At 48.8% G+C, this 19,525-nt stretch overlaps 1 protein-coding gene across 2 annotated transcripts in view; it reads right to left on the bottom strand.

Annotated features, from left to right (window-relative positions):
- The window catches only part of Osbpl10 (oxysterol binding protein like 10), a 227,022-nt gene extending 216,290 nt beyond the window's left edge, over nt 1-10,732 (bottom strand). For both annotated transcript variants that reach the window (XM_027415312.2, XM_027415313.2), the window contains exon 1: nt 10,285-10,732. In XM_027415312.2, the coding sequence (XP_027271113.1) occupies nt 10,285-10,568 (284 nt within the window). In that variant the 5' untranslated portion in view covers nt 10,569-10,732. The remainder of the gene's footprint in view (nt 1-10,284) is intronic.
- Between the last annotated feature and the right edge of the window lie 8,793 nt (nt 10,733-19,525).

The raw sequence follows: 19,525 nt of genomic DNA, 5'->3' as shown, positions 1-19,525 counted from the left end.
CTACCTCTCCTGTTGCTGTGATGCAATACCCTAGCAAAGACACTGAATGGAGAAGGGAGGGGGTTAGCTCACAGTTCCAGGTTACGACACCACAGCAGGGGAGTGGCAGCCAAAGGAGCTAAGGTGGCTGGTGGCACAGCATCAGACATTGAGAAGCCTATGGCTGGTCACACAGCATCGGAAGTCGAGAAGCCTAGAACACTGGCTGGTGTGACACTTGCTCGCTTGCTTGCTCACTCTCCCTTTTCCGTTCAGTCCAGGGCCTAACCCATGAAACGGTGCGGCCCACAGTCAGGGTGGGTCTTCCACCTCAGTTAACCCTATGAAGAAAACCCATCACTGCCACGCCTGCCCACTGACCTAACCTAGACGATTCCCGACTGAGATCCCTCCTAGGTGAGTCCAGAGCCTGCCGAGCTGCCAAAAATCAATCTTCACAGTCTCTACAGACTTGCGTGTTTGCACACATGCTCCCCAGCTGGGGGCACTGTTTGGGAAGGCTGTGGAACTTTAGGAGGTGAAGCCTCAAGGGAGGAAGTATGTCACCTGAGAGGTGGGACTTGAGGTTTAATAGCCCAGCTCACTTCCTGTTCACTCTCGGCTTCGTGACCACAGATGCAATTTGTCCAGCATCCTCTCCATCCTGACACCTTGCCTACCGTGGCATGATGGCCTGCATCCCTCGAATCACAAGCCCAAACAAACCCTTCCATGCTTCAGCTGCTTTAGTCAGGTGCTATGGAACAAACTTTGCACACCGTAAATATATATCGCTTTCACTGTTAGTAAAAAGCTTATTGGCTGATAGCTGGGCAGGAAGAGATTGGGCGAGACAGCCTGACACAGAGAGAACGCTGGGAGGAAGAAGGGCAGAGTCAGAAGCAGGATGGGCATGCCGTACTGAGAAAAGGTACCAAGCCACATGGCAGGGCATAGATAAGAAATTCGGGTTAAAGTGTAAGTAGGCTAGTAACAAGCCTGAGCTTTGACCAAGCATTTATTAGTCATATTTAAGTTTCCATGTTGGTTATTTGGGAGCTGGCAGACGGGACAGAAACTTCTGTCTACAGTCAGGTTTTTTGTCAAAGCAACAGGGAAGGTAACTAATTCAGATTCCAATATCCATATCACAGACACTGTCCCTATTTTACAGATCCAGCCGGGAAGCCAGGCTAGCACACCCGTACACAGCATTTGGGAGGCTAAGGATAGAGGATCAAAGCAAACTTGAGGACATTCTGGTCTACATAGTGAATTCCAGGCCTGAGCCACATGATGAGAAGAGAGAGAGAGAGAGAGAGAGAGAGAGAGAGAGAGAGAGAGAGAGAGAGATACATTTACTAATGACTGCCAGGAATCCCAGCACTTGGAAGGTGAAAGAAATTCAAGGTCACACTCGGCTACATAGCAAGTTTGAGGCCATCCTAGGCAGAAAGAGAGAGGGGGAAGGGAAGGAGGGAAGGAGGGACGGAGAGAGGAAGGGAGGGAGGGGATAGGACAGCAAGGTGACTCAACAGGTAAAGGCCTTGAAAGCCAGGCTCTCTGAGTGCAAGCAGAGTTGAAAGAAGAAAACCCAGCCCGTGAAATTACCCTCTGACCCCTATACATGCATCGTGGCACAAGCAAACCCACACATGGTAACAATACACATTTTGAAGAAATAAAAAAGGGAGATGGGAAAGTTGACCTACATGAGGAGGTCAGAGCCACCACACTCAGCTGCCTCAGTAACTTGCATAAGGGACAAGGGGTCCTAGTGTCACGTGAGATCCGAGATGGTCAAGCTGCACCCTGGAGGCTGTGTGCAAACCCACTGCCTGTTTGCTAAATAAAGTTTTACTCTTACACAGTCCCACCACTTGCTCACTGTTGTATGGAGGCCATACCGCCTATATTCTTTCTTCTCTGGCTCCTTACAAACCAATGCCCTCTCTTACCCAGGACAGTCAGCTCCCAAAGCACCTAAACACCCCCTGCCACTCATGTGGCACTCGACACACACACAGAAAATGCTCAATCAATAAGTATTTGGGGTATAAACATCCTGCCAAGTCAGAGGAGGTCTGAAGGATATGTCACCAGCTTACACTGCACTTCTATTTCCTGGATTCTGCCAGACTGTCTCCAGGGGGGTTTTCAGGTCCTGCTAACAGCAAGCCAACACCTTGACAGACTAATGACAACACACACGAGTTGGAAGACATCTATCTATGCCCCATCATCCACTCTGCTTCCCCAAGCACAGGCCAGCAGAGCCCCCAGTCCCACCCATATTTTCCAAAAGGTTCCCTACAGCCCTTGCAACTTAGAACACCCCATGAAAATGAAAAGCCAAGACTAACCTCGGTGGCTGTGGCAGTTTGAAGGCAATTGGTCCCCATAAGCTCATAGGGGGTGGCATTATTAGGAGGTGTGGCTTTGTTGGAGTGGGTATGGCCTACTCCATCGGAGAAAGTGTGTCGCTGTGGGGATGGACTTTGAGATCTCCTTTGCTCAAGCTTCCCTCAGTGTGACACTCAGACCACTTCCTGTTGCCTGCAGGTCAAGATGTAGAACTCTCAGCTCCTGCTCAAGCACCATGTCTGCCTGCACTCTGCCATGTCCCGCCATGATAATCATGGATTGATCCTCTAAAATGTAAGCCAGCCCCAAAGAAATGTTCTCCCTTAATAAGAGTTGCCATGGTCATAGTGTCTCTTCACAGCAGGAAAATCCTAAGACAGCTGCCTTTCAACTTGGTGCGTGTAAAGTGAATGCCTGTGTGCATGTATGTGTATAGGTGTGCTTGCCTGTGTGTGTGCCAGAAGTCAAGATCTAGCGTCTTCTTCTATCATTCTCCATATTTTAATAAACTGTTGTTGTTGTTGTTGTTGTTGTTGTTGTTGTTGTTGTCATTATTATTGGGGATACCACACATGTGCAGGTCAGAGGATAACTTTCAGGAGACAGTTGCCTCCTTCCACTTTTCTGTGGATTCTAGGACATCACCATCCTGGCACAGCAAGAGCCTTTATCAAAGCAAACCATCTCCTTCCTCCCTGGCTCTTCACCTTTATGTTTTAAGAGAGGTTCTCTGTCTCAACCTGGAACTTCTTACCATCGCAGCCAGATGGGATGCTCTTAGCTCCTCCTCCCCAGTGCTGGGGTAGCAGGTACATGCCACCAAGCTGGGCTTTACATGGGTGCTGGGGATTGGAACTCGGGACATTGTCACACGCACAGTGAGCCATCTCCCCAGCCCTTCCTTTATTCCTAACTGTTCTTTTACATTTTGAGACTGAGTCTCACGTAATCGAGGCTGGTCTCAAACTAACTGAAGACAGTCTTAAATTTTGATCCTCCTGTCTCCACCTCCAAAGGACTGGGATTACAGGTTAAACACCACCAGACACCACCATGCCCCCACACGGGTGGTGCTGAGGATAAACTCAGGGCATCCAAGGCAAATGCTCTGCCAGATGAGTTGTATCCCAAGCCCACACCCTTTTATATTTTCATCCATATATTTATAGAAAATAACCCAACCGCACAACAGCATAAATAGTCCCCTTAAAACTGCAAAGCCAGAAGAGAAAGTTACTCGTGGCCCAAAGGACTTATCTGACCTTCAAATAATGGAGTTACGACAGAAAGCCACATATAATGTTTCCTAATTTTATCGCTGTTATTGATATCATGGTATGAGACACAAATAAAGCACTTTCTTTTGGAGCTGTGACCATATTCAACCCAGTCTGGGTTGTCAAAAATCAAATTCTGGACTGTTTTCTCTTCAATTCTGTCTTGGCTTGGCCCCAAATCACATCAGCAGGAGCCAGGAAAGACTGCAAAAGCCTTGGCGTTCCCAGCACAATCATTTCAACCCTTTGTTCAGGGCACAGAGGCCTAAATCACTGTCTCTTCCCAGAGACTTGAGACAGCTGTCCATAAACAGACTGTGGGGAACCAGCAGCAGGGGCACAGACAGTCCCCCACTGTGCACCTCACGTCACCAATGTCACCAATGTCCCCTTTGTCCCCACAAATGGAAGCAGGGGCTGAGGGGTGGCTCAGTATAGAAAGGGTTTAACATGCAACAATGAGGATCTGAGTTTGGATCCAGACATCTACAGTCCTATCATTCCCACAACTAGATGGGAGGCAAGACGGAATTCCTGGAACTGTGCCAGCCGCCTAGCCTGGGGTACACAGTGGCGAACAAGAGATCTGTCTCAAACAATTTGGAAAGCGTGGGCCCACACTGCAGTTGTCCTCTGACCTACACACACAGCACAGCACACATGCACAGACACACGGCACACAGAGGGTTTTTTTTTTTTTTTTTTTTTTTTTTTAAACCAGTTTAGAAACTCTGGCCCTGTGAGAGGCTGACTCCAAGATGCACACATCCAATCCCTGGAATCGCTGTTTGCCTTCTGCGGTGGGGACGCTGGTACACAGCAGGGGTCATTAAGGATCTGGAGATGGGAAAATTATCTGCAGGTGGGGTGGGGTACTCAGTGTCATCACACGGGTTTAGGGAGACAGTGTCAGGCCAGAGAAGAAAGTGACAGAAAGACTGGCACACACTGTTGGGTGCAGTGACAAGCCAAGGAAAGCAGCAGTCACCTGAAGCCAGGAGGAGCAAGGTGGGGAATTCCCTTTAAAAGGCAGTGCTTGTCTGCATGCATGCCTGACGCTCTGAGTTCGATCCCCAGCACTGGACAAATCAGACACTGGTGGCGAGTGCCCATGATGCCAGCACTTGAAAGTAGCAGTAGGGGGAGAAGTTGAAGGTCATCCTTGTTACATAGCCAGTTTGAGGTCCGCCTGAGATACCTGAGATCCTGCTGTGTCCCTGCGTCACCCCCCCCCGCACAAAAAAAGGGCCTAAAGAGTGGGAGTGGGGAAGCTGGTGAGATGGGTATGGCATTTGCCACCAAACCTGATAAATTAAAATGATGAAAGAGGGCTGGAGAGATGGCTCAGAGGATAAGAGCATTGCCTGCTCTCAGAGGACCTGAGTTCAATTCCAACAACCACATGGTGGCTCACAACCATCTGTAATGAGATCTGGTGCCCTCTCTGGCCTGCAGGCATACATGGAGGCAGAAGAACACTTATATATAATAAATAAATAAATAAATAAATAAATAAATAAATAAATCTTTAAAAAAAATGATGAAAGAAAAGAACCAAGTCCTGCAAGTTGTCTTTTGACCACCATACAAAGTCATGGCATTCATGCACACACACGCACTCACACACACACACACTCACACAAATAGAGAGATGGATAAATATAAATAGATAAATAAATGTAATTTTAACTTTTTTAGAAAAGAAATACACGTCCATGCACTACAATATGCACAGCAACACCACCCAAATGGGTCAAAAATTGGGATGTTCTCTCTAGTCAGCCTATAACACATCAATTATATACCCATTTGGTACATCCATATATATTGTATGTCTATACAGATCAGCAGTGAAGACGGACAGATGGCAACCTATCCAAAAATGCACATGAGCCTCACACATAAAATGGTGATATCACCAACCAGGTGCCGGCTTGGGCTCTTCGGTTCTGTGCAGAGAGATATCGCACGAGAGTAAAGAGCAGCTTTCTCGGTGTCTATGCTTCTGGACCTCCACAAGCCCAAGAGAACCTGAGGGCTGGACAGACAGACACTCAGTGCTGGTCGAACCCTGACAGGTAGGGCTATGGCTCCATGCTCTAACAAGCAGACTTAGAAGTCTGGATGCTCAGGTCACAGCCTTACACCTCTCCACCCTCCACAGCCCTGCACTCAGCAGGCACAACCCACGGCTCATTAGCGACAGCTAATGCTGGTAGCACCAAGCAATGGCCAGTATTGATGGCTTTCAAGCCTTGGGTGTCAGGACCCCCAGCTCTTATGGCCAGGCAGGCCCCTGGTACTCTTTCCAGTGACCAAGCCTGCAGTGTTTTTCCTTCTCTGTGTGTCCACAGTCCTTAGCCACCCTGTCACCTTTGCTTCCATTCATCCCCATTCCTAGTCACCTCATGAGTAGCACTACAGCTGCCAGAGTGGCCACCACTGCCCTCTCTGCTACAGCTCCTCTTTGTGTCCCCCGCTTAGCCCACCCTACACACAAACACCACAAGTGGGTAAGGACACATTCTGGTCTCAGGAGGCAGCATGGGTGGGGGGTCTCCTGGATAGTGGAAAAACATGAGGAGAAGAGCCAGAAAAAGGAGTGTGGGATTCTCGTGAGGCACTGTAGTCATAGCACTGTTTCCAGTTTCACCAATCACAAGCCTTAAGTTGCACCTATCACAAACTTTCTGCTGAGATACAACAAGGGAAGTGCTCTCTCCACAGGTCTGGATGAAATTAGGCACAAGGTAGTCAGAGTCAAGTAAAGTTAGTGAGGACCGTCTTAGTGAGGTCTGGAGCTGGCGAGACTGCTCATCAGGGAGAGATCCTTGCCCCAAGCCTGAAAACCTAAGTGGGATCCAGAGGACTCAATGATGGTGGGAGAAAACTGACTTCCACAAATTATCTTCTGACATGTCCTGGAGGGAAGGAGGAAGGGAGGGAGGGAGGGAGGGAGGGAGGGAGGGGGAGGGAGGGAGGGGGAGGGAGATTAAATTTTTAACTTGTTTTTAAATTGAAGTCTTCCAGGACCAGAGCAGACTGTCTGGAGTGCTCACTCACACCAAGGCCTCCTGAAGCAGGGGCTAGGTTGGGGTGGTCCCTAAAGCTCTTGGAATGTTTTCAGAGTGTCTATAGAAGTGGTTCCCTGGCTGCCTCAAGGACAGGCCAGCCAGCTGCACAAGAATGCTCAGCTGACAGTTCTCCACTCAAGGCTGCCAGGTGTAGGGGAGGGCCTATCACCTGCCACTCACGGGATCAAATGGCCAACTCTGGACAGTTTCACTCATTCACAGAAAATAGGCAAGGTGCTTACAGCACAGAACTAATGCTGAGCACAAAACTTACAGTCTTAAGAACACTCAACAGAGAGGAAGATGATACTCACTCACCATGCCACTGACCCAGGAAAAGCACGTGGATCGTTTTGGTGTAAGCGTCCTCAAACACACGCTTTTATAACAAATGTTAAAAGTAGGGCCTGGGGGTACAGCTCCAATGGTACAGTGCTTGCCTGGCATACATGAAGCCATGAAGCCCTGGGTTCCATCTCCAATACCATCTCCAGACGAAACCAAGAGTGGCCCTGCATGTCTGCAATCCCAACACTTGGGAGGCAGAGGCAAAGATGGTCGTCAGATACATAATAAGTTTGAGGCCAGCCTGGACTACATGAGACTCTCTCAAAAACAAAACAACAACAAAAACAAACAAACAAGAAAGTGGGAAAAAACAGATCCAGACCTTGCAGGGAGTGGTTAGGACAAAGCAGGAGCTCAGCAGAGAAGCCTGCTTTCATCCTGCCTTGATTACTCTGATGGGATTCCAGGCCAGCCTAGGCTACATGAGACCCTATCTCAATAACAAGCAAAAGCAGACATTCTCTCAGAGACCCCCATACCCATCTATAATCTTATTGTCTTCCCAAGAGCATCTTTCTTTTCAGACTCACGCTTAAAACCTGTATTTAAGTATCTTCTGAGCTGAGCAGTGGTGGCACACACCTTTAATCCCAGCACTCAGGGAGGCAGAGGCAGAGGCAGGCGGATCTTTGAGTTCAAAGCCAGCCTAGTCTACAGAGTAAGTTCTAGGACAGCCAGGGCTACACAGAGAAACTCTGGGTGGGGGATCTTTTGAATTGTCACAATGGCTCAGAGGGTAAAGGCACCTGATGTCAAGCCTGATGACTTTTGTTCACTCGCTGGGACCCACATGGAGGGAGGGGATACCCCGCAAGTTGTCCTCTGACCTCCACAGTGCCCAACTCTACACACATGAGTACACATATGCACACAAATAAATACATAATTTTGAAAATGTCTTTTTTTTTTTTTTTTGGTTTTTCGAGACAGGGTTTCTCTGTGTAGCTTTGGAGCCTATCCTGGCACTCGCTCTGGAGACCAGGCTGGCCTCGAACTCCCAGAGATCCGCCTGCCTCTGCCTCTGCCTCCCGAGTGCTGGGATTAAAGGCATGCACCACCAAAGCCAGGCTTTTGAAAATGTCTTTTAATAAACCCCATTTCTGCTTTTAAAAAAGAAAAGTTAGTGGAATCTAATATAGGTGGGCCCCGACACTCCTTGGTTCAGTTTCCTAACCACTGCACGAGAAAGATCCCCCGTGATTTGTCTCCTGAATGGCACCACTACAGTAGGGCCTGGCACATAGTAGGTGTTCAATAAATAGCTGTGATAAAAGAAAGTAACTGAACAAGGTCTCTGAGACTTTCCAGTGTCTGTTTTGGCCCTCTTGTCTCTTCCTCTTTGTGGATACAGCTCTCCCTTTACAAGACCCCCAGAGAAAGGAGTGGTGTGTTCTCCTCGGGTCAGCATAAATCACAGCCTGACCACTAATGGACCTTGGGCCAAGGTTCAGAGAGATCCCAGCATAGTATAGAAGCCGGGGCACAGCCATCACCCATTAGAAAAATGCTTTGGGGAAGCAAGAGCATTCATTGGCAGATAGCTTGTAAGGTAATAATAAGCCAGGACCTCACTGGAACATGCTCAGTAGGGCGTACAACGTGACACTTTACCTAGGTTAAGTTTGTGATTGCTAGGATTTGCTTTGCTTTTTCTCAACTCTGACTCCAATCATAACATCACGGTGGTTTTAAAAGCTGGTAAAAGGACATAACTCCAAATCCCTCCCAAATCCACTCCAAAAAGCAAAATCCCTTAATACTCATTGCAGGTAAAACACTATGGCCAGGCAAAGAAAACGCCTGTTGTGTTATCCAGGGCAGACGCTCGGTGGCCCTGTAAGCTCTTGAAGAAGAAGCCTTCGAAGTGATTGCCCAACATGCTTTCAAAGTGTCTATGACGAGGCACCTGCCATTCCGAGACACAACTTTCAAGAACTGAAATCACATTTAATCATCCTCTATCTCCCCCTCCTACGCACTCTACCTCTCTGTTTTCAGCTTTTAAAAACGAGGGGGGGGGGGAGCAGACGCCAAAGCTATTTCGAGGGGGAAAAAAAAATCAAAAGTTAAAAGCAACTCCACTAACATAGTAACAGATCTCCAAGGAAACCCTGGGTGAGTTGCTCAGTTCTTTATCTAAAACTACTTGGTTTCCATTACATCCAAGGTTTGCTTCCTAGAAGCAGAGTTCCACGTCTGTGACAGCCCATGTCTCATCTGGAAGCCATCAGAACGTTTCCAAACAGCCTGCGGGAAGCAGAGATAAGCCAGACTCCCGGCGTGAGATTCAAATCTCACAGGCACAAACCATTAAGGGCCCCAAATCTGTGGAGACCTAAGGACTACTGAAAGAAGGGCCAAGGATCTCCCCAAGAGTGTCTTTGCAAGGATGGTTCATCTTTGGCTTATTTCTTGAAATAAAGACACACACAGGGTGGGAGCAGTCTGATCCCATACAAAAGAAGTCCACACACTGTCATCACCCCAAGTATGCTGAGAATCCCAATCTCTGACATCCCGATCCCTCCAGAAGTCTGTCCATCACTAGACTTGCCAACTTCCTTCTCGAGGCAAGGACTCCCGATGTGGCTCAGACTAGCCTGGAATTCACTATGTAGCCCAGGCTAGCCTCAAACTCAAGTCCACTGGCCTCAACCTCTAAAGTGCTGGCATTACACGCGTCTGCCACCACGCCCAATTTAAGGTTTGCCAACTTTGAGAGGGAAGCGACAAAACTCCACAGGCACCCGAACGCGAAATAATAACAGACTGCACGTTTAGGCCACCCACTGGGGAAGGGATATGCACACGGGGTGGGGGTGGGGGCTCCAAAGATGACAAGTGACAGGCTCTTTGTTGGTGGTGGTGGTGCTGTTTGCGGTGTTTTAAACATCATACTTTTACACCAACTACAGTGCGAGCTGAAATGCTGTTTGCACGGGACACCTAGCACTCCTCTGCTGGTCTCTCTCAGCTCTCAGCCTTTCTTCTAGGGAGCCAGAAACCTCTGGCAGGTAGGACACCGGAACCACCCAGGGCGCTCCCATTGCCACTCCAGATTCCTCAAGCTTCCAGCACTGGGGGGGGGGGGGACCAGGGCTCCTGTCTCCCTCCCGCGGCAGCGATGCCCGCCAGGGTGCAGAAAGGGCGAGGTGCCCAGGCAGTCCCCGGCCGCGGGTGGCGCCACCGTCCACACCCGGGTAGCGGGGACCGCGCGGGGGCGCGGGTGACGGGCTTGTTACCTGTTTTGCCAGCCCTGGAGGAGGTTGGTGTATTTGCTGAGCACGCCTTCCAGCGCCGGCTCCCTCCTGCGGCCGCCTCCTCCGGACGGGCTAGCGGCCACCGAGCCGGGACTGCTGCGGCTGCCCCCGCCGCCCAGTCCCACGGCCGCCGATCGGCCGGCTACCCCTCGGCCAGCCAGGGAGCAGGACGGCGAGGAGCCCGCCGAGGTAGCGCGGCTGCTGCTACGGCTACTGCTGTTGCTGCCCCCGCCACCGCTGTCTGCGCTCTGGGTCGCCCTCTCCATGATCGCTGCGCGCCCGGGGCGCGGGTGGCCGCCGCGGTGGCAGCCCCACCGTCGCCGCAGCTGCCTCAGCTGCAGCCGCCGCTGCTGCAGCTCCGGGCTCCCGGGCGGCGCGTGGCTGCTCCGATTCCCCGGGAAATGCCTGACTCATACAGGAGGAAGAGGAGGAGGAGGGAACGAGGGCTGGGAAGGAAGCCAGCCGGGCTGGATGCAGCTGCGGCCGCCCCTCCTCCCGCCTCGACCAGGGCCCGGCCCCGCCCTCCCGCCACTTCCCGGGCTACTTCAGGGCTCCAGGTCCCTCCTCCTCAAGCTCCTCGTCCCTCCCGATCGCTGGGGGCCTGGGTTGGGGATGCCCCTGGGACTGGCAGGGCAGACAGGGTGGGCACGCCCTAGATCGGCGCCCTGCACCCTAGCCTTCTTTCTATTTGCCCCCACTCGGATCCCAAGGGTGACCCGGAATCTCCGCAGGTCCTTCCCTCCAACCCCAACCCACCTCGGGACCTGGAGGGAGGGACAGCCCCACCCGCCCGGTCCACCCGGATATGGACCCGCCCGGTCCCTGACACCAGCACGCTCCCTCTCCGTGTGTCGGCGCACAGGAGCCTGGGCCAAGCACGTACACAGTCACCTGAAAATTAGCCTCACTGGGGGAGCCTAGAAACAGGGCAGCGAGGCCCTCGGGGCTCTCTCGTGGGTTTGGAAGCAGAAAGGAAGGGGACAGCAGGTGACTCTCCAGGTGAGCCGGCTGTCAGCTGCAGGCATATCAACGAGTCAGTTAGGATGTAGCGAACACTAGGGCTGGGACTAGGTGCCTTCCAGTGAGAGTTCTCAGGAATTCACACACCACTAAACACTGATCTGGGGAATGACAGGTACAGACCGACAGACATGGGTCGAGACTTCGCTGAGACCACGCTCCTGAGAGCCAGAGGGGCCCAAAGCAGAGAGCAAGTGAGAGGACAAACACACCAGCTGCCACTATAAGCCAAAACTTCTTTCGCCCACCCACACACTCGGCACTTCTCAATCTGTGTTGCTCCTTAGCAAAGGCAGATAGATGGATAGTGGGATTTCTCCAGCCCACTAGTTATCTTTGTGGATATAAATATTCAATGCAATCTGGCTGTTTCTAAAATTAGATAGCTTTGAGGAGCTGGGACCACTCCTTACACACACACACACACACACACACACACACACACACACACAAGGTAGATGGATGGATAGTAGAGAGATGAATAGATAGATGATAGATAAATAAATGTTGGAGAATGATAAATTATAGAAGAATGGGTGATAGATAAATGATAGGTAATAGATGACAGATTGACAGTGATGGGTAATGATGGATACAGATGACAGATAGATTATAGATAGATAGATGATGGATAGATAGATAGATAGATAGATAGATGACAGACATATTTTTGTAATTTCTAGGTACAGTTAACTCTCACAGGGTCAGTTCCCCGGGTTCTGTACTGCTTCAGACCTGTCCAGAAAAATTTAAAGGAGAGTTCAGCTCTAGAGATGGCCACACAGAAGGTTCAGAGGCATGAGAAGCGATTGCCACCAACTAAGTCAGAACTTCAGATGTCCACATAGTATGAAAAGGTGGAATGGCCTTCCAAGAAGAAATACAAGAACCACCCTGAAGCCAGAGGGCAGGGGCAGGAGAGGTGGCTGGCTGGTTTGGTGTTTGTTTGTTTGTTTGCCTGTTGAGGTATGACTGCCCATATTCCAAGCTGACCTTAAGTCACCATGTATTCAGGGCTGGCCTTGAATTCTGGGTCCTCCTCATTCCACTTCCCAAGAGCTGGGATCACAGGTGTGCACCATCTGGCCCAATATGACCTTGAACAAGTTACTTAAAAAAAATTAAATCATTTTAGACTTATGGTACTTTTATGTACAATCGTGGTTTTGCCTGTAGCTATTCATGTGTGTGCATCATATGCATGCCTGCTGCCCAAAAAGGTCAGAAAGGATATAGGACCCCCTGGAAATGGGAGTTGTAGATGGTTGTGAGCCACCGTGTGGGTGCTGGGATCTGAAAACTGTGGCCTCTAGGACAGCAGCCAGTGCTCCTAAAGGCTAAGCCGTCCCCAAACCCCTTAAAGAACTGTAGAAAAAAAAGGTTAAGCCAGGTGTTGGTGCCACATGCCTTTAATCCCAGCACTCAGGAGGCAGAGGCAGGCAGATCTCTGAGAGTTCGAGGCCAGCCTGGTCTACAGAGTGAATGCCAGGATAAGCTCCAAAGCCACAAGGAAATCCTATCTCAAAAACAAAACAAAACAAAACAAAAAAAGGTTAAGAGAAAAAATTAAAATAGGAGGTACACCCAAGCACTACAACATGTTTGTGAAGTTAGAGTACAGACAGATGAAGTCAGCTCTCTCAGGTGACCCACTAGGGGTTAAGGTACCCAATACAGGTCCTCAGGCTTGGCAGCAAGTACTTTACCTGCTGAGCCATCTACCAGGGATTGGCCCCAGGCTAAGAGACCTGGCAGCTGGTGTCTTACCTGCCAGATTAGCCATCTCACAAGCCCATTGCCTGTTCTCATATGTGCCGCCTCCCTGAGCACGTTCAAGTGTGTGTGTGTGTGTGTGTGTGTGTGTGTTGGTGCATATGCATGCATTTGCATGTAAGTGTGGGTGCCAGAGGTCACCAGGTGCCATTCCTCAGGATCAGTTGTCTTTTGAGACTCAGTGTGGAGCTCACCAATTCAGCTAGTGTGTGCTACTATGTCTGATATTTTATATGGCTCCTGAGAATCAAACAGGTTTTCATGGTTGCACAGCAAGCACTCCGATCTCTTGTGCCTCAGTTTTTTTTGTTTGTTTGTTTTTGTTTTTTGTTTTTTGTTTTTTTTTTTGTTGTTGTTGGTTTTTCAAGACAGGGTTTCTCTGTGGCTTTGGAGGCTGTCCTGGAACTAGCTCTTGTAGACCAGGCTGGTTGCCTCAATCATTTTTGTTTGTTTTGTTTTTATTTGATTTTGAGTCAGGTACTCACTATACAGCCTGGAATCCACTATGTGGACCAGGCTGGCCTGGAACTCCCAGAGCTCTGCTGCCTCTGCCTCCTGGGTTCTGGTGTTGGAGGGTGCACCAGCACACCAGGCTCTGACCTTCAGTTCTTAACCACTGTCAACATCCTTTGTGGCATCGCTCCATAAAGGGTCCGGTTTCATTTTCTACACTTAATGAAACTGCAGACAGTGCCACTGGGTGCCCAGAATTCCATTTCCTGTTGTAGTTTTGCTCAGCAAGGCTGTTCTCCCAGCAGCCCTTTGAGGGAAGCAGGGAGGTGCTTAGACCTCTACTTCCCAGCCACAGGCTGCACAAGACTGTAGGTGTTTGTTGCTTGAAGGATTAAACTGGCTTTACCAGGATGAATCAGGAAGCCCGCAGAGCCTGCTGAACCAGGGTCTTCTAACTCCAAGCTCAGTGTTCTTGTAGGCATAGCACACTACCTGGACCTGAGCTGTGGCTTTATCTGCAGCTTGGGGTAGGGGTCGGGGGTGGCTAAGGTATGGACAGTCTGCCCTCCAATGAACATTCAGCCCCTTTAAGATTATTCTGTCTGGGCCAGGTGGTACACACCTGCAATGCCAGGATTCAGTAGGTGGAGGAGGACAAAGAATCAGAAGTTTAAAGTCAACCTCAGCTACACAGCAAGTTCAAGACCAGCCTGGAATTCAGGAGACCTGTCTCAGAGGGGGGAAAAAAAATCACTGTGAACCATGAACTTCCTGCGCTGGCCCAGGCTCAAGGAGGAACCTGTGTTCTAGACCAATATGAATTACAGAGTGAGAACTTTTCCCACAAAAAGAAAAAAAGGGGGGTAAGTATAACAGCCTTTTTCTTTTAGGCCACCAACCAGCTCCCAAATCGTGACATGGAGATTTATTATTAGTTATGAATGCTTGGCCTTATCTTAGTTCGTACTTTAATCTGTTTCTCTTTATCTATGTTCTGTATGTCCTACTTTCCTGCTTCTCATGTCTGGCTGGTGGCTGCTGTCTTCTGGCCCCGGGCATGTCCCTTTTTCTTCCTCATTCTCCTTTTTTTTTCTCTCCTTCCTAGATTTCTCCTCCTACTTATTCTCTCTGCTGCCAGCCCGGCCACTCCTTCTCCAGCTTAGCTAGAGGCCATTCAGCTTTTTATGAGACCAATCAGGTGCCTTAGGCAGGCAAGGTGAAACAGATGCAACACATCTTTACTTCGTTAACAAAGGCAGCAGAAACAAATGTAACACACCTTTACACAGTTAATACTCCACAACAGGTGAGTTAGGGAAATGAAACAAACACACATAGTCTCTTAAGGAAGAGAGATAGCACAGGAAGATTAAAATGAAACATCAGACAAGGCGAGCCCAGGAGAATTAACCCAGCCAGAGAGCTCACAGAGGGTCTCGGGACCTGAGGACCACTGATTCTTTGTGTGTGTTTCTCCTTTCTGAACAGGGACATGGAAAGCAGTCCTATGCTGTTTTAAAGGGAAGGTGACAGAAGTGACTTATGTGCAGGACAGGGAGGCTCAGGGCTGTTAAAGATGCCCTGGAGGGGCCTCTCCCTGTCTAGCCTAGCTGACAGGGCTGCAGACTCTAGGACACCGCAGCGCTATAGGAGACCCTGGGAGGCATCAAGGAGCAATGAAAGTGTGGTGAGTACACAGGATGGACACAATAACTGTGGGCAGAGGGTAGCCTGGGCTGAGTTCAAAGATACACCAATACATTCTGCAATGCTCCTCTCCTCAAAAGGGAAGTTTGGCTGGGAATGTTGTTTAGCAGCAGAGCCCGGCATGCCCAGATCCCCTTCCCCACAACACACACACACACACACACACACACACACACACACACACACAGAGAGAGAGAGAGAGAGAGAGAGAGAGAGAGAGAGAGAGAGAAGATATGGAGCTTAATTCCTCCCCTAAATATGTTTCTCATTGCTGCCACCAAGTACCGGATAAGAAACTTAAGGAAGTATTATTCTGGCTCACAGTTTGAGGTGACAATATTCTACCATGGTGGGGAGTGGATAGAAGCAGGCTCCGGGGTGACACTGCTTGCTCACATCCCAGGAACCAAGCAAAAAGAATTCCAGTCTTCTCCTTCATCCATTTCCAGCTAACCTGGGACTCCAGCTCTTGAGAGGATGCTGCCCACATTCTGAGCGAGTCTTCTCCCCTCCATTTATCTCTAGAAACCCAGAAGTGTGTCTCCTAGGTGATTCCAAATTCAGTTCATTCCAAAATCAAGATTAAGTACTACAGATGGGTTTAGGGACCCACCTCTAATGAATATGATAGGACAGAGATGTCCAAGGCCAAGTGATAAAAAGAGACAGTTTTGTGTTCCCTCTCTCTCTCTCTCTCTCTCTCTCTCTCTCTCTCTCTCTCTCTCCCTCTCTCTCTCTCTCTCCTTCTCTCCCTCCATTCTTCCCTCCCTCCCTCCACTTTCTCTTACGAATCCAGCTGCCATAAGCCAATTGGTCTCTGCTACTAGGTGTAGAACCCAGAGCCTCACACATGCTAGACAAGTGCTTTTCACGAGATATATCTCACCCCTTATTTTTTATGTTGAGACAGGGTCTCCCTAAGTTACCCAGGCAGGTCTGGAACTCTCTATCTCCTTCTCTGGCCCCTCCATAAGCTGAAATTGGAGGCTTATATAGTGGGGCGCAATTAATGTGTTATCTCAAAGGAGTCAGAGCAAGTTTGATGAGCAGAGGTTTTATTCTATAAGTACTCACAAGACAGAGTCAGTCCTGTACAACCAGGCGAACCATGGAACTGGCTAACACCATTAAACCTAGCTTAGCCATTAATCTTACTGTTTTTTAGGAACTCCTTTTATAATTCTATGTATATGGATGACGTGGTTCATGTGTGTACATGGCTGAATATGCCTCTGCTTGCATGCAGCGGCCAGGGAGCGTGCTGAGTGCCCTGATCCATCACTTTCCTCCTTAGCTCTTTGAGGCAGTGTCTCAGCCTGAAGCTGGAGCTTGCATTTTCAGCTAGGCTGGCAGCCAGACACCCCGAGGATACTCCTGCATCCACTTCCCTCGAAACTGACATAAAGGTTATGTTTGAGACCACACCCAGCTGGTTCCAAGGGCTCTTGGGTCTGACCTCAAGTCCTCATGGTTGCACGGCAAGTGTTCTTTACCACCAAGCTGCCTCTCCAGCTCAGCAATTGATCTTTGACAGGAGTGCAAATGCAATTTAATGGAGTTTCTGTCTTCCATTTGTTTCATAACCGAGTTTATTGTTGCTATAAAATATTACTACAGGATTGAGGATGTGGTTCAAATTGTAAAGTGCCTGCCTGGTTCCATCCCAACCACCACATAAAACTGGGCATGGTGGTGCACACCTGTAGTCCCAGCACTTAAGAGGGGGAGGCAGGAGGAGGTGAAGTCCAAGGTCGTTCTCGGCTACATAGAAAGTTCCAACCCAGCCTGAGACACGTGAGATCCTCACGGGGGAGGAGAGGAAAGAGGTAGGGAGGAAGGAAAGGAGAGAGAGAGAGAATAATAAAATAATTACTAAGAGGCAGAAGGGTCAGGAATTAAAGCCAGCCTGAATTACACAAAAACCCATCTCAAATAAACAAACCAACACGTGGGCTTGGCAGAGCACACCTTTAATCCCAACACTCAGGGAAACCAAGACAGGTGGAATTCTGTGGGTTCAAAGCCAGCCTGACCTAACACATAGTGAGTTCCGGGGCCATCTCAGGATACATAATGAAATGCTGTTTTTAAAGATTGGGGGTAGTGGCTGTAAGACAGCTCAGCAGGTAAAGGCACTTCTCAGTCAAGACTGACCACCCGAGTATAATCCTCAGGATTCTTCTGGTAGAAGAGAACTGACTTTCACTAATTATCCTCTGACCTGCCATGCACACTGTGGTATGGGTGTGCACACATACACTAAATAAATGAAGTGTAGTATTTTTAAATCTATGAACACCCAAAAAGCCTTCCAAGGGGAAATGAAGGAAAAACAAACTGGGAAAAATTCATACTGTGGTAGCAATAAAATAGATAGGGTAGCAATAAAATAGAAAATAACTGATTGTTATGTTACAAATGCAAGACAAATGTCAAGTGCATTATGTTATAGACAAAAGTCAGACTCGGGCATGTTTTCTAGGACTTCATGGATGCAATGCTCTGGAAACGGCAAAACTAATGACGGTAGATCAGTACAGGTATGTGTAGAATAGGGCTTGACACAAAGAGGAGCTGAAGAGAATATTTTTTGGAGAAGTCCGGAGTGATGAACTGTTTTATGTTTTCATTGCAGCCTTGGTGACAAGGATCCCATGCTTTTGTCAAAATTCAGACTAGAGCTGGGGTTGGGACGCAACAGCAGAATGCCGGCCCACATGCACAAGGCCAATACTCTCAACAACCACAACCATAAATTAATTGTTTTAAGTAGAAAAAAAATACTATGAAGTCAGATGCCCTATGTACCTTCATGTTAGAAAATGGGTTTTCCATGTCAGAGAACTAAAACGAATGGGTTGATGGATCGGTGTATATATATATAAGGATAGGTGGATGGGTAGATGGGCAAATGGATGGATGGATGGATGGATGGATGGATGGATGGATAGGTGGGTGGGTGGGTTGATGGATGGTTGGATGATAGAAAGACAGGTGGATGGATGGATGGATGGATGGTCGTGGATTGGTAGGTGAGTGAATGAGTGGACGGATAGTGGACAGATAGATGGAGGAGTGGATGATAAATGGTGTTCTAGTTTCCTTTCTGTTTCTGGGATAAAAGCCATGACCAAAAGCAACTTGGAGAAAGAAAGGGTGTATTCACTTCCAGGCCACTGTCCATCACTGAGGGATGTCAGACCTGAACTGAAGCAGAAACTCAAAGCAGAACCCACAGAGGAATGCTGATTGCTAAGTTGATAACAGGCTCATGCTCAGATAGCTTCCTTATACAGCCTGGGGTCCACCAGCCTATGTATGGTGCCACCCACAGTGGACTCAGCCCTCTCAAGTCAGTCATCAATCAAGACAATCCCTCACAGTCATGGCCACAAGCTAATCTGGTTTTGGCAATCCCGCAGTTGAAACTCCCTCAGATAACACTGCTGTGTCAAATTAACATCTTAAGCTAACTAGGACAGATGGGTGGACAGATGGGTGAATAGGTGTCGGGTGGGTGGATGGAAGAATGGAGAGTGGAAAGGTGGACAGATGGATTAATGGATGGGTATGGGTGGGTGGATGGTTAAATTGATATTTATGTTTCGGTGGGTAGGTCTCCATGTATAGCCTAAACTGGTCTGGAACTCACTCTGTAGCCCAGGATGGCCTCAAATTCCCAGAAATTCTCTACCTTAGTCCTTCTAGTGATGGGATCACAGATACAAACCACTACACATTGTTTTGGTGTGATGAAAATAAAAGAGGAAACTTCCCAGGTCATGCTGTGGGCTGGAGCGAGAATTGGCTCTGCCGGTTTCACAGTCGGATGCTGCTGACTAGATTCTGTTTCCACAGCATTTCCATGTCTCTTTTTTTCCAACCTAATATTTTTATTGATTATTTGGGAATTCCACACAATGCACCCCAATCATACTTGCTTCCAGTCCTCTCTTGTGCACCCCCACCCTCAATGGAAGGACTGACAAGTTCTCAGCAGGTAAAATCACCTAGGTAGAGCAGCAGGTGGCTAAAACAAGCAAAATACTCCAAGGACATTGGAAGAAAGAAGGAAAGAAAAAAACAGACAGACAGAGACAAAGAGACAGACAAACATTACTGTTCCTATAAAGAAAACATCTGCTGGAAGAAACTTATGTTTAACTAAGAGTTGAAAGTTTCTTTTTGCTACAATCTTCTCAGGACAACTTGATTTCTCTCAGCTTTCCCACGCAGGGGAACAAGCATGCTGTTGTGGGTTATCTGGCTC

This window comes from Cricetulus griseus, chromosome 4, assembly GCF_003668045.3.
Source record: "Cricetulus griseus strain 17A/GY chromosome 4, alternate assembly CriGri-PICRH-1.0, whole genome shotgun sequence".
Taxonomy (NCBI): domain Eukaryota; kingdom Metazoa; phylum Chordata; class Mammalia; order Rodentia; family Cricetidae; genus Cricetulus; species Cricetulus griseus.
This window is presented reverse-complemented; position numbering and strand designations above follow the sequence as displayed.